This window comes from Mus musculus, chromosome 4 (assembly GCF_000001635.26).
Source record: "Mus musculus strain C57BL/6J chromosome 4, GRCm38.p6 C57BL/6J".
Lineage (NCBI taxonomy): Eukaryota > Metazoa > Chordata > Mammalia > Rodentia > Muridae > Mus > Mus musculus.
Window position 1 is genome coordinate 120100558 of NC_000070.6, and position 13591 is coordinate 120114148.

Consider the following 13591-nt stretch of genomic DNA (forward strand, 5'->3'; position numbering starts at 1 on the left):
GAGAATGAATAAGGAGCAGAGCCCAGCTATAAATCCTTAAGGTCATCACTATAGACACTCTCTTGAACAATCTTCCCAAACAGCATCAGTTTATATGGGGACTTTTCACATTCAAACCATGCCTGGAATTTTTGGAGTGAGCAGTGGTCTTTTGGTTGCCAAGCCCTGTGCTGGGCCCTGGACCCTAAGCACTTCTCACCTCGCCTTGTAAGGCGACATCACCTCATCCATTGTACAGATGAGGGAACCTGGGCTCAGAGGCTGAAGGAGGTCAAAGACTTGGGGCAAACATTTGGCAATTCCAGAATTTGAATTAAGCAGACGTAGCTGGATGAAAAAGAGTATTTCTTTTCTTTTCTTTTTTTCTTTTCTTTCTTCTTTTCTTTTTTCTTTCCTTTCCTTTTGTTTGTCTCCATTCTCTCTCTCTCTCTCTTTCATTGTTAGTTGAGGAATGAAACTTTTGAGAGATAATTACAAATTTAATGATGTCCACATGTAACTGTTACAAACTGGTGCTTTGACCAAATCCCACACAGACACTGGAACCCAGACTACTTTTGTAGACCTGAGAGCAGACCTGTGTCTGCAGCTTCCCAGATGCTTATACAATCTGCTTTCATCATGAGGTGAAAGTCATATCAGAAGTGACTGGGCTCAGCTGGATATTCTTCACAAACTGCTTTCCAAATTTATTCTCTGATGTCTTTGTCAGTCCACATCAGACATCTCTGAGCAGGATTTCCACTTCTGGTGTTACTGCCATAAACTGTGGCTGCTGCCAAGATGCTGGCATAGTTACACTGGAAACACACCTGCTGTGTGCCAGATACTGTGCTAAACTTTACTCTTGTTTTCATAACACCCTGGGAAACTAGGGTACAGTAGGTAAATAGATCAAAGTTCAGAGAGGCTAAGTAACTTACACAAGGCCACACAGTAAATGGCAAAGATCAGATTCAGAACTAGAGCTCACTCCAAAATCCTTTGAAACAGGTCTGAACTGTCCTATTCCCTGATGAGTGGTATCAGAAGTATGTAAGACAAGAGAAGTGTTGGTTTCTCATCTCTAAATTTAACAGTCATTTTTTTCATCCTGCTGCTTTCATAAAATGAGCTGAAACCTACAGACATTTCCTTAGAGTTTAAATGTTCCTACCCAAAGTGTACAAATATCACACATTAATATAACTGCATGGTCTCTAAGCTGAGGCTTTTCTACAACCCCCATTCCCTTCCTTACATGTCTCCAGTAATGGGAGGCTCACCCCCCTGCCAGCCCCAGCACCACCCAAGCCATACTTGGCTACAGTTTAAGCTCTTCTGCACACTCTACTGACAGTTGTCACTTTGTAGCTGGTGTCTTCCCTTAGCCATTACATAAATGTCATTTATCTAAGCACTAGGAAACATGGCTTAGCTGTCATCTTTAGTATGGTCCACAACACATTATGTTTGGTCATCTGCATTTAAATCCTGAAGAGACCCATGCTTGCATAACCATCCATCTTGCACAATCCATCTTGCAGTCATTTCTTTTCTTATACTTTTTCTTCCATTTTCTCTCACTCTAATAGCCATAGCCCTGCAATGGGAGCAAGGACTGAACTGCCCAGGTTTGAGGCCCACTATTTCACATATTCAGCTGTGTGACCATGGGCCATTCACCTAACTTCCCTGTACCTTGGTTTCTTCATCTGAAAATGAGGAGTGATGCTAACTTAGCTCAAGGCTGTGAGGGTGGGCAACAGTGTTGACCAGTGAAGCTATATATATGCCCTAGCTAACATGACCCACATTACTATTCAATGCTACCACGGATCCTAGGCCCCCACCCCACTCAATTTAGGCACTGTTTCCTGGAATTGTGTTGCCACCCAATCCTACCTCCTCTGGCCTCCCCAGAATGGCATCATATAGCAATGGAGACTCTGTGTGCCTGCCTGTGTTGGACCCCTTGGCAACTCTGTGGATTGCAGGCCATGGTGGAAATGTGGAGTGTGCCCTAGAAATCTAACTGCTTGGCTTCCACCAGCACAGCTGTCTAGACCTGAACTTAGTTTCCATTTCCCCTCCCATTGGGAAGGGACCTCAGTGACCTCTATGGGGTCACTGAGTCACAGAAATCAGTTTCTGAATGGATCTTTAGGATGATCTAAGCCAGGTCTGAAGAGGTGGCTCTTTAGTCAAGAGTGGTTACTCTTCTTACAGAGTTTAGATCCCCAGCACCCACGTGAAGTGGCTCACAATCACCTGTGAGTCCAGCTCCAGGGGATCTGATGTCCTGTTCTTTTCTGTGCACATGTGTACATACACACACACACACACACACACACACACACACACACACACACACACCACAATTAAAAATAAAAAAAAAAATTTAATGGCCTAAGGCTTTCTTAGTTTCAAACCCCAGAAGGTGTAGTAGTCTATCTAAGGGTATCCCAGCCTCCAGTGATCTATTTGGCATTGGAACTCACTTTTCCTGGTTCCCAAGGTGCCCCTTATCTCAGCTCTATGGGTGCGAGCATCCTATGTAAAGATGTACATCACCCCCCACCCCCGCCTCAGATTTAGAGAATATATTCTCAGGACCCTGGAAAACACTGGAAATTCACAATCAGGGTTCACCCTTCCCACAGATCCAGTTCTCACTGCAGCCCACTGTTCTACAGAGAGTGGATACCCCAGTGGCCTTTGGTGTTGGCTCAGGAGGGCTAGTGCAGGAAGCAGGAGACCTGTGCATTGCTGGAGCCACGCCCTTTACCTAGTAGATTGCTTTGGCTTTCCAATCTGACCATGAGAACACCACGGTTATACATGTATACAGAGCCAAGGCTTCGCCTATTTCTTCAGCATTATTTGTCTTTTTTGATCCCTATTTTAAGTACTGGAGTGACCAAGGTGAATGAGACATATCCCCAAAGACCCCATAGCATAGAACACAAAGACCTACCTGTGCGTCTCAGGGGAAAATGATCTTGAGAGGGGTTCAAAACACAGCTTAGAGGAGACTTTGACTCTTGTGGCCAGTCCTTGAGTCTGTAGAGGGTGTTGAGTGAAAAACAGAGGCCGTGTGGGTGCACATGCCTTTGCCCCTGACCCAGTATGCAAGGCTAACCAATCTTGGTTCTGTCTTTCCCACGGAGTTCAGGTGCACCTCCCGTCGCTGGTTTCCCCAGAGAGCCAGAAAGACCCAGCTAGAGTGGAAAAGGAAGAAAAGCAAGGGAAGGCGGAGGAAGGTACTCCCACTTCCAAGAGAGGCGAGCCGGCGAGGGTCAAGATCTTCGAAGGAGGGTAAGTTTCATGCTTTTATTTGCAGTCTGCTTCCTGTGTGGAGACCTTCTACCACCTGCGCGCAGAAGTGGCCAGTGACTCCTGGCTGTGGGCTGCCCAAAGGTACCTATAGTCCTCACAGGCCCTCCCTATACTTTGGGACTCCAAGGCCATCTGTTTTGCAAATGCTACCAGGAATCCTTGGTGATGATCTGAAGGAGCCAAGGTCTTTCTCCAGCCCTGTGTCCACAGATCTTGTCCAGGTTCTCACCCAGCATTGAAGTGATGTAGAGTCCTCAGCTCCACATCAGTCTACACTATTGTTTCCTTTAGAGTTTATTGCCTCTGTCCTGCCAGGCCACCCTGGTCACATCTCACTTCCCGTGGTGCTGAAGAGTGATTGAATGCCCTCTACACTGTCTCTGCCTTGCCCACTGGCAGGTCCACTCTAGGACACACCCCATGTACCCCAGGCTCTAGAGGGGCACCTGGATTCAGATGTACTTTGTGGAAGGTCTTTGTGCACTTTTTGTTCTGTGTGGCCACGTGTTTGTGAGCAGGTCCCATGGTGTCTGTCTTGGGGTCCTATGTCTGTGTCCCTGTTGTGATCAGGGTGGTACCGATTCTCTACAGTTCTGATGAAAGCAATCTCCATAAGCCTCTGATAACATGGGACATCAGTGGGGACTCTTGCTCTCCAGCATCTGTAAGTGACTACCTCATGGGAACACACAGTGACAACTGTGGGAGTCTCTGGAAAGTTGGCATTTTGGAGTGGCTAGAAGGGCTCGTGGGGACAGGCAGTGGTTTTGACAGGTACAGGGTCAGAGGACGGTGAATGTCCCTGAAGCACATCCACAATTTAAAAAAAAAAAAAAAAAAAAAAAAAAGACCTCTTTGACAAAAACAGGACCATAGGTTCTGCTTCAGAGCCTGACCCTCTTTCCACTTGGGTACAGTGGCTTCCCATGCCTACATTTGGCTAGAGCGCCCTCATGTGGCTATGTGCCCTCATGCCACTTGGTTCCAAGCTCCAGGCTTGGCAGCTTTGCCCCTTCATCCTCCTCCTGGGTGAAGGGGATAGCAACAGGCTTGTACCAACGCCCTAAGCCCCATAAGGCCAAGGAAGGATATGGTTCCCACAGACCTATCACATGGACACCGACCAGCCCCTCTCCTGTGCCCAGATCTTTGTCCCCATCTGAAGCACCTCACTCTGCTCTTGGCTGTGGGGAGTGTCATCCTTGTGCTTCTAGCTGGTCACATGGTATCGATAATCAGGTTCTTTCCATCCTCAGCTCAGCTGCCCCTCACCCTGACTCTAAGATCTACTGTGCTTCCTACCCTCGCTTCTGGTAAACCTCTTCTTTCATGGGCTCGGTGCTACCCACTAGGAATATTTGCTGATATGAAAAGGGGGAGCATTTTGTGTTGATACCTATCTGAGGACACCTCCACAGCGTCTCATGAATGGGACCAGGACTCACCAAGTGCTTGTCTCATCTGTCACCAAGGGTGCACCTATTCCAGGATCCTGAACACATGCTTAAGGCCAGTCTACACTAACCGTTTCTTCTTAGCCTCATTGCCTTCTTCTTTCTCTCTCTTTAACACTTACAATATCTTGTTTCACAGCAGTACATACTGGTAAAGGGTCTGTAATGAGGCCTGCTCAGAGTCCAGCAAGAGCCCAGAGAGGGAGGCAGAACTGTCTGCTGTAGAGAGAATATCTTGTGTAATGTATGGATGCATCACCTGTCAATGAAAAAGCCCAAGACTTAGGCAGGAAATAGAAGGTCGGATATCTGGGAGGCGGGAGAGATTCTGGGATAGAGACAGGTGTGGGAGATCGGCCTGGGAAGATATGAGGAGACAGACATGGTACCTGAGCACAGTAACCAGCTGCATGATAGAATGTAGGGTAAAATAAATGAACAGGTATCTTAGGATATGAATTCTAGTCAGAGTAGAGCCTAGCTATGTGGCCAAGGTATTTGTAAATATATTTTGAGTCTGAGTCTTATTTTGGGAGCATGGGGCTGGGAGGAAGGATTGGTACGTAACTTCTATAGTTTGCCAGCTGCTAATGCACCCTCCTTGGCCCTGGAGTCTCGTCCACTGACTACAGAGTTGTGTACTCTAAGACCGTGGGAGTAAGGATGGACAATCCCAGTCATCTCTGATCCTGAGAGAACTTAAAACATTCAGTCAGTCGCGCTGGTGGGACTCTGGTCTGCTTCGTATGCATCTGCTAGTGGGTAATTTCTCCATGGCATCTGTGCAGGTACAAACAGGGCCTGTTCACATGTTAATCTAATAAGCCAAGTATAGAAAGATGGGTGTTTTGTGTGTCTAGCTTCCTCAAGTCTTTGGATCACCAGCCACATTCCTTGACTCTCAGTCTAGCAGTTGACCAATTAGTCAATCCATCATGGAGGATAGACTTAATCTGTGCCTTGTAGGAGCTTTAGGCTAGACGTTATAGTGACCTAGTTAGTATCAAACTGTTATTCAGTACTTAAGCTGCTTGTGGACCAAAGCAAGGTAGCAATACAAAACCCTGTTCTGAGGTAGGGACCATCGGGGCCGAGATACCCACAGCACCCACAGGGGGCTTCCCAGAGCTGTAGGACCAGGCTGGGTGGTGTGGACAGGGTGGGGTGACAGACAGCTGGAGGGCCAGTCTGGGTGAGGTGGACAGGGTGGTTTGACAGCTGGTATATAAAGTAGGCTGGTCAGAGCTCTCCAGGTGACCACTGAGACTCTTGGATTCTTGCCAAGGTTGCCTGTCTTGCTGACATCATCCTACTCTTTGGCTTCAGACTTCTCATTACTCTTGCTGCAATGTCTGGGATCAGAGCTGGGCCCTCACTCTGAGCTCCAGACCTTTTCTCGGACACCTATGGCATCTTTGCCTAGGACACTTACAAACTCGGTACAGCTAAGCAAGGCCCGCACTTCCCAATCATAGTCTTAGTTACTTTTCTACTGCTGTGAAGAGACAGTGACTAAGGCAATTTATAAAAGAAAGCATTTAATTGGAGATTTGTTTACAGTTTCGGAGCGTGAGTCCATGACTATCATGGCAGGGAGCATGGCAGCAGGCAGGCAGGCATGGTGCTGGAGCAGTAGCCGAGAGCTCACATCTTATTTAGAGGCAGTAGGCAGAGAGAGAGAGAGAGAGAGAGAGAGAGAGAACATTATGTCTGCAGTGAGCTCCCCAATGACAAACCTTCAAAAAGGCCACACCTCTTAATTCTTCCTAAACGCCCCCCCCCCCGCCACTAGGAACCAAGCATTCAAAGATGGGGTCATTCTCATTCAAACCACCACACATGGTATCTCCTCCAACCTTTGAACTTCCGATGATGAAGCCTTCACACTCTAACCTCAACATCACCTCAGATGCCTTCTTCTGGATTCCATACGGTCCCTAGATTCTGGTGTCTGTATGTGAAGTAGTCAAGGGCTCAGAATGGCTTCTCTCTCCCTTTATCCCCTGCATCCTACCCTCCAGTGTTAGGGCCACTGGGCATCTTTCCACATGGTTGTTCCTGCAGAGCCCACTGTGGCTCTTACCTGCAGTGTTAACTCAGCCTCTCTCTAACTTGCCCAGGTTCCTTCACTTTCTGCTGCCTATGGATTCTACCCTTTGTCTGATCCACCTGATCTTCAGAAATGAGTGCTAGCCCTGCCTGGTGAACCTCTGAGGTCCCTGCCCTGGCACACCATAGATGGTTTCCATAATACCATATCAAGTCTCTTCTTGACTTGGTCCTGGAGCAATGCTTTTGTCCACAGTGTTGGCCCCTGTGGACTACCCTAATGTCCCCTCTCCGTGTCCCCTGCCACTTTTACACCTGAACAAAACCTGAGTTTTCCAGGCAGTGTCTGGGAGTACCTAGGAGCACCGTGCCTGCTGGCTTACACCCAGCTCTCTGAATTTGCCTTACTGTTGAGGAAGGGCTCATTCCGTGAAGCAGTGTTTGTGCACATACGGTTATATTGTTCCTTGAGTGGAACGACTACATTGTTCTAACTCAAGAGACTTTGCCCAAGGGAAGCTGGGAACTCAGCCTTGTGGCTGGCATAGAGGAAGCTCCTGGGGTGGATAGGAAGTACCTGGCTGACGGCAGTGGCTGCACATACCCTATCCAGGTTCGATGTGTGTGCTGAGGTCTGAGGAAGTGACGGAAGTGAAGCTAGTGAAGTTTAGGGAGCCCAGCTCCGTTTAGGGGAGGCCCTCAGAGAGCTGGCCGTGAGCAGGAAGAGCCAGCCTCAGCTTGGAACTGGAACTCAGGGAAGAAATACCAAAGTGTCACTGTGAGAAAGCTCCCTCCCCACTCCCTAAGGATAGAAGAGAGTGGCTCACAGACTCACCCCTTGGCCAATAGGTCTGTGTCAGAAGGACCCAGATGCTATGCTGAGGAAACCATTTGTTCCCAGGAAGAGCCCTGGCCACATCCCTCTCAGCCTCACTTCATCCAAATAAGTATATCCAGGTTTGTTTCCACTCCAAATCACTCCTTGGATAGCTAGGTTTTAATAGTTGTTTAAATACACACACACACACACACACACACACACACACACACACACGCTGATCTGTAAGTTCCAGGGATCCAATGCCTATCTTCTGACCTCTCCAGGCATCAGGCATGCATATGGGACACATATTTACATGAACTTATATGTATACACAAAATAAAAATAATCAAGCTGGGGCTGGAGAGATAGCTCAGCAGTTTAGAGCACCTACTGCTCTTACAGAAGACCTGGGTTCAATTCTCAGCACTCACATGGTGGCTCACAATCTTCTACCATCAAAATCTCCAGTTCCAGGATATCTGATACCCTCTTCTGGGCTCTATGGGCACCAGGCATACAGATGGTACACATGTAGGCAAAACACTCATACACATAAAATAAAAATTCTAAAAATAAATGTAAAGGGAAAAAAAAAAAACCCTCGGAGCGGTTGCCTCTGACTCAGGTTCTCTCCCCTTCCCTTCCTACCCAGTTCCACTCCAGGTGGCCTGGGGACTCTCCTACCTTGGCAGCTCTTTTGTCCTTGTAAAGGTCAACAGTGACCTGCACTTTGCAGAGGTCAAGGGTCACTCACTTCCAGTCTTTTCTGACTTTCAGCAGTGGACACCGCTGACCCTTGTCTTCTCTTTGCTGTGGACTGGGGAGTGAGGTAGCTGGCCTTTCACAGAGGACAGGCCAGCTTTGTCCTATTTTTCTTGATGTCTTCAAATCTGATCATTCTGTCTCCACTGGGGAATGTGACATGAATTTTAGAGGAACCCAGTGGTTACCAAGGCAATGAAGACCATGGGATACTGAGAGTCCAAACAGCCTTTGTGTTAGGCCATTGCTACCTTAGCTATTATGAGATAATGTTAAGTTTGCAGCTGGGAAGCAATGGCAAGGGCAGTGGGGTGGGGACCCTGGGACTCCTGACAAGAGAACAGGAAGGCAGAAATGAAGCGTTGCCACCTCGAGTGTGGCCCCAATCACTGCTGGGCACATGCAGAACAGAGATAAACACAAGACCCAAGTTGAGAGAGTGGATGGCCGACCCTGGAGGCACTGTGGAGCATGTGAATCTGAGAGCCAGTTTCTCCGGGAGACATGGTCTTGCGCGCGCTCAACTGGCCAGGAAGAACGACGCTGCTACAGGATCCTTCTGCACACATTTATTCAGTCCTGTTTCTTCTTTCTCCATATATCTCCCTTGTTTATATATCTCCCTTGTTTTTATATCTCCCCTGTTTTTATATCTCCCTTGTTTTTATATCTCCCTTGTTTTTATATCTCCCTTGTTTATATCTCCCTTGTTTATATCTCCCTTGTTTATATCTCCCCTGTTTATATCTCCCTTGTTTTTATATCTCCCCTGTTTTTATATCTCCCTTGTTTTTATATCTCCCTCCAACCCTGGGCCTCTCACTCTTTTATACTCTCTCTCATCCACACACCGCAGGCCACGCCCCCTCGCCAGTCACGAGGCTTCAGCTAATCAGGGCAGCAGGGGCAAATCTCCACCAAATTGGATTCACCTGTATCCTGGTACACCTGCGCAGCACTCAAGATGTTTGTGTCTTATATGAGGAAGTCAGGTGCAAGTCATATGACTTAGCTACAGTCCCTGGCGCCTTTGGGACTGCCGCCACACCCGCTCCTAACATCTCCCCCTTTTTTCTTTTCTGGCAAAAAGAATGTCTGTAGATAGCCCTCCGCAGCCATGCCCCTTACCCGTCCTTGGGAGACAAACAGCAATGGTTTGATCCCTGTCTTAGGTTGGTGACATGCCCAGGGAGACTTATCACTGACTACCTATCATGCCAAGCCACACTTGGGGAGATTGTGTTTTGCTTGCGGCAGGTGCATCAAAAGGCCAGGATGTTGATTAATCTATGGCCAGATCTTAATTGCTGCAAGCAAGCCTCATGGGTGAAGGTAGAGGTCTGATCCCCAGTGTGCAAGCATAGGGGCCCTACACAAAACCATCCCTTGGGCTCATCACCCAGAGAGGTCTTGGCCAGCTCCCGTGTCGTTTTTCCTGTGGGAAGGGAACTAGGACACTGAACCTTCATTTAATCAGACATGCCTTCCACAGGATGCCAACAGCAAGCTATCCTCTGTGCAGTGCTTAGCCTCGCACCCCACGGCATAACGCAGCATAATTTCTTTTAGAGTGGCAAACCAAATCTGAGGAGATTGTCCCGCCTCCACTGCAGCAAAAGCCTATGCTACCATGGCGAAAGTGCGGGCCGCACACTCTGCACCTAACACATGTGCCAAACACAAAACACACACACACTATAACAAGCATACATCCCAGGGCTCTCATCCCCGCTCATCTTCCCTGAAGCAAGGGATAGATGGCCAGCGGGGCTATCTCTTTAAGGGGAATTCAGGGATCAAAAAGCGTGGAAAAATTTGAATGTCATGTCGAGCTGGTATCGACTTCTGGAACACCGAAAGGATCTCCCATCTCGGCTCCATCCTTTGTGCTTGTGGGAATATCCACCACATCCACAGGGGCAACTGGATCAGGAGCCTCATTCTTGCAGCGTCTCACCAATCTCTCCGGCACCCAAAGAGGTTCCGTCTGGTCCTGTGGAAACACACAAACAGACCCTCTCGCCCACGTCAACACCTGATCCTGTCGATCCCAGGGGGGATGGACACAATACCTCGTGGTGATGAGACCATAACCTCAATCACCTGTGTGTCCATCTGGGGAGTCAATACGAGAGTCAAGTTTTCACTAACTTCCCCTCTGTTAGGCAATGATTTCCACACCCTTATAGCAATCTGATTCACCTGCCCAAACACCTGCACTGGATATCCTGACTGTTGTTGTGCAAATCTACCTTGATCAAGCAGCATATCTCTATCCCATGCAAATTCAGCTTGATCAGTGAAAATAGGACATCCCAGCAAGGAGAATCTATCCTCTTTCCAGACCTCCGGACAGAAGGTCTGCCCATAGATGGCTGACGAGGAGGCATAGGGAGGGGGAGCAAAAGCTAATTCGCCTTCCTCCTCTGCCTCAACTCTTTTATTTTGTCCTTTCTGTTCACCTGATAACACTGTGTCTCCTTTCTTTTTCCTTTTTCTTTTTAAGCCCTTTTCCTCTTCTGACATACTTTCTTGTTGCTCTGTAAGGATTTTCTGACCTGTCTTGACTGCCTCTACACACAGTTTCAAACAGTAACAGAGTCCATATATCAGAACAAACAAGACCAAAACTATCAGACCTACCCACAAAGGGTCAATGGGAGAAAAAAGCATAACTACTCAGCGAGGATCTATTGATCACTACACTGAGGTTATCATAGTTCCTTAACTTGTCCCCAAACAGGGAACCTAACTTGTCCCAAAGCTGGGAACCTTTTGTTACCTTGTGCCTGCTTCCTGGCAACTTTATGCTCGCCTCTATTTTATCCGAGGTCCTTCCCAAACTCCTGGGTTACTTTGTGCCTACTTCCTGGCAACTTTATGCTCACCTCTATTTTATCCGAGGTCCTTCCCAAACTCCTGGGGTCGCAAGTTTCACTCACCGTGAACTTACCCTGCCGGCAACCACTGACTGCTGAAAGTTCTGAACTCGGTGGGGGAGTCGGTTCCCCGTACGGGCCACCAATTGTCGCGCCCGCTCTCGACCAGCAAGAACGATGCGACCACCAGTCCTTCTAACAGCAGTTTATTCAGTCTTCATCTCTCTTCTTTCTCTTCATCAGTACCGTTCCCCAGCTGAAGAGTTCTGAATCCACGCCGGATCCTTCTCAACAGTCTGTTTCACGGGAACCTTTATTAACCCCTTCTTCCCCGTTATGCAGTTCTGAATCCTCCCTGTAGCAGGGGGTCTTCGCTTGTGCCTGAAGATGTTTCTTTTCCCGGGTTTCGGCACCACTTGTTGCGCGCGCTCAACTGGCCAGGAAGAACGACGCTGCTACAGGATCCTTCTGCACACATTTATTCAGTCCTGTTTCTTCTTTCTCCATATATCTCCCTTGTTTATATATCTCCCTTGTTTTTATATCTCCCCTGTTTATATCTCCCTTGTTTTTATATCTCCCTTGTTTTTATATCTCCCTTGTTTATATCTCCCTTGTTTATATCTCCCTTGTTTATATCTCCCCTGTTTATATCTCCCTTGTTTTTATATCTCCCCTGTTTTTATATCTCCCTTGTTTTTATATCTCCCTTGTTTTTATATCTCCCTCCAACCCTGGGCCTCTCACTCTTTTATACTCTCTCTCATCCACACACCGCAGGCCACGCCCCCTCGCCAGTCACGAGGCTTCAGCTAATCAGGGCAGCAGGGGCAAATCTCCACCAAATTGGATTCACCTGTATCCTGGTACACCTGCGCAGCACTCAAGATGTTTGTGTCTTATATGAGGAAGTCAGGTGCAAGTCATATGACTTAGCTACAGTCCCTGGCGCCTTTGGGACTGCCGCCACACCCGCTCCTAACAACATGGGCACTTGGTTCTTGAGCTGGGCAGGCCTGAGCTGGAAATACACACATGGAACTTGTCAGTGTGCAGCTGCACTTTGCGGCTCTGACTAGATGGGTCACCTGGGGAGAAGGAAAAGAGAGAAAGGGAAAGGACAGCTAGAACGGGGGCTGGGTTCTGCATTGGAGGGAGAGTCAAGGATGCTGAGAGGCAGGATACCCAGAGCCAAGTGGAGTCCAAGAAGCCAAGAACTGAGAGCTCAGCTAGGCATCACCCTGCCTGGAGGCCCAGGGAGGTGGGGATGGGGGACTGTCTGCTGCACAGCCCTGTGGGGAGTGTAGTGGCTGTGATGGGAGCTGTTTCCCAGGCAATGGATTTCCTGTGGTCCAGGCTGAGATGAGGAATGGAGGCAGGGTATTAAAGCCCTGCCCTAAAAGGATGAATAGGGGAGAGACCACCAAGATGGAGGAGGAATGGAAGCCGAAGGGGCTGGGGGAATGGAGGGGGGAATGAGCAGGACCTTGTTTATTTGAACCCGTGTGTGTGTGTGTGTGTGTGTGTGTGTGTGTGCGTGTGTGTGTTTGTGTGCGTGTGTGTGTGTGTGTGTGGCTGTGTGTGTGTACATGTATGTGTATGTGTGTGGCTGTGTGTGTGTGTGTGGCTGTGTGTGTGTGTGTGTTGGGGAGAGGGGAGAGTGAAGAAACAGCTCAAGGAAGGATAGGAGAAGATATTTCTCTGAGGATGACAGGCAGAGGGGAGGATGGTCCTCTGTCCTTTCTTCCCTGATTTAACTTAGGTTGGTTCTACACTGTCCCTCCTGGGGACAGCCATTATCTTGGGTTGGTCAAGCCTTCTTCATCCACTCATTTCTTGACAACTCCCAGAATTGTATTGCCAGTTTTCTCTCTTATTCTGTGAATAAAATCATAGGATTGGTATGCTGATAAAAAAAAAGGGGGGGTGGGCGAGAGGGAGGGAGGGAGGAAGGAACAGGAGAGTAAAGTTCTCCCACCATGATGTTCATGTTCTTCAGCACTTCACTGGGCTTGGAACCGCCTAGGATATACACTTCTGGGTGTGTTGGTGAGGGTATCCCAGGGGTTTTTAACTAAGGAGGGAAGATCCCCCATAAACATGGGGTGGTACCAACCCATAGACCAGGAGCTCTGACTGGGAAGGAGTGGGGGCAGGGGTGGGGGATACCAGTGTTCATTTCTCTCTGCTCTGACTGCACAGGCATGAGCAACCCCTCTGTGGTGGACTGTTTCCCTTCTCTTTCCTCTTTACATTGCTTCTTGTCAGGTACTTGCTCATGGGAACAGCAAAAATCACTAATATAT

At 48.3% G+C, this 13591-nt stretch overlaps 1 protein-coding gene across 7 annotated transcripts in view; it reads left to right on the forward strand.

The window, feature by feature from the left end:
* The window catches only part of Hivep3 (human immunodeficiency virus type I enhancer binding protein 3), a 404287-nt gene that overhangs the window by 366799 nt on the left and 23897 nt on the right, over positions 1-13591 (forward strand). For all 7 annotated transcript variants that reach the window (XR_003954883.1, XM_006502817.3, XM_030253274.1 and 4 more), the window contains one exon: positions 3155-3297. Coding sequence is in view for 6 of the 7 variants with exons in the window: in XM_006502817.3 (XP_006502880.1) it covers positions 3155-3297 (143 nt within the window). In the remaining variant the exon portion in view is untranslated. The remainder of the gene's footprint in view (positions 1-3154; positions 3298-13591) is intronic.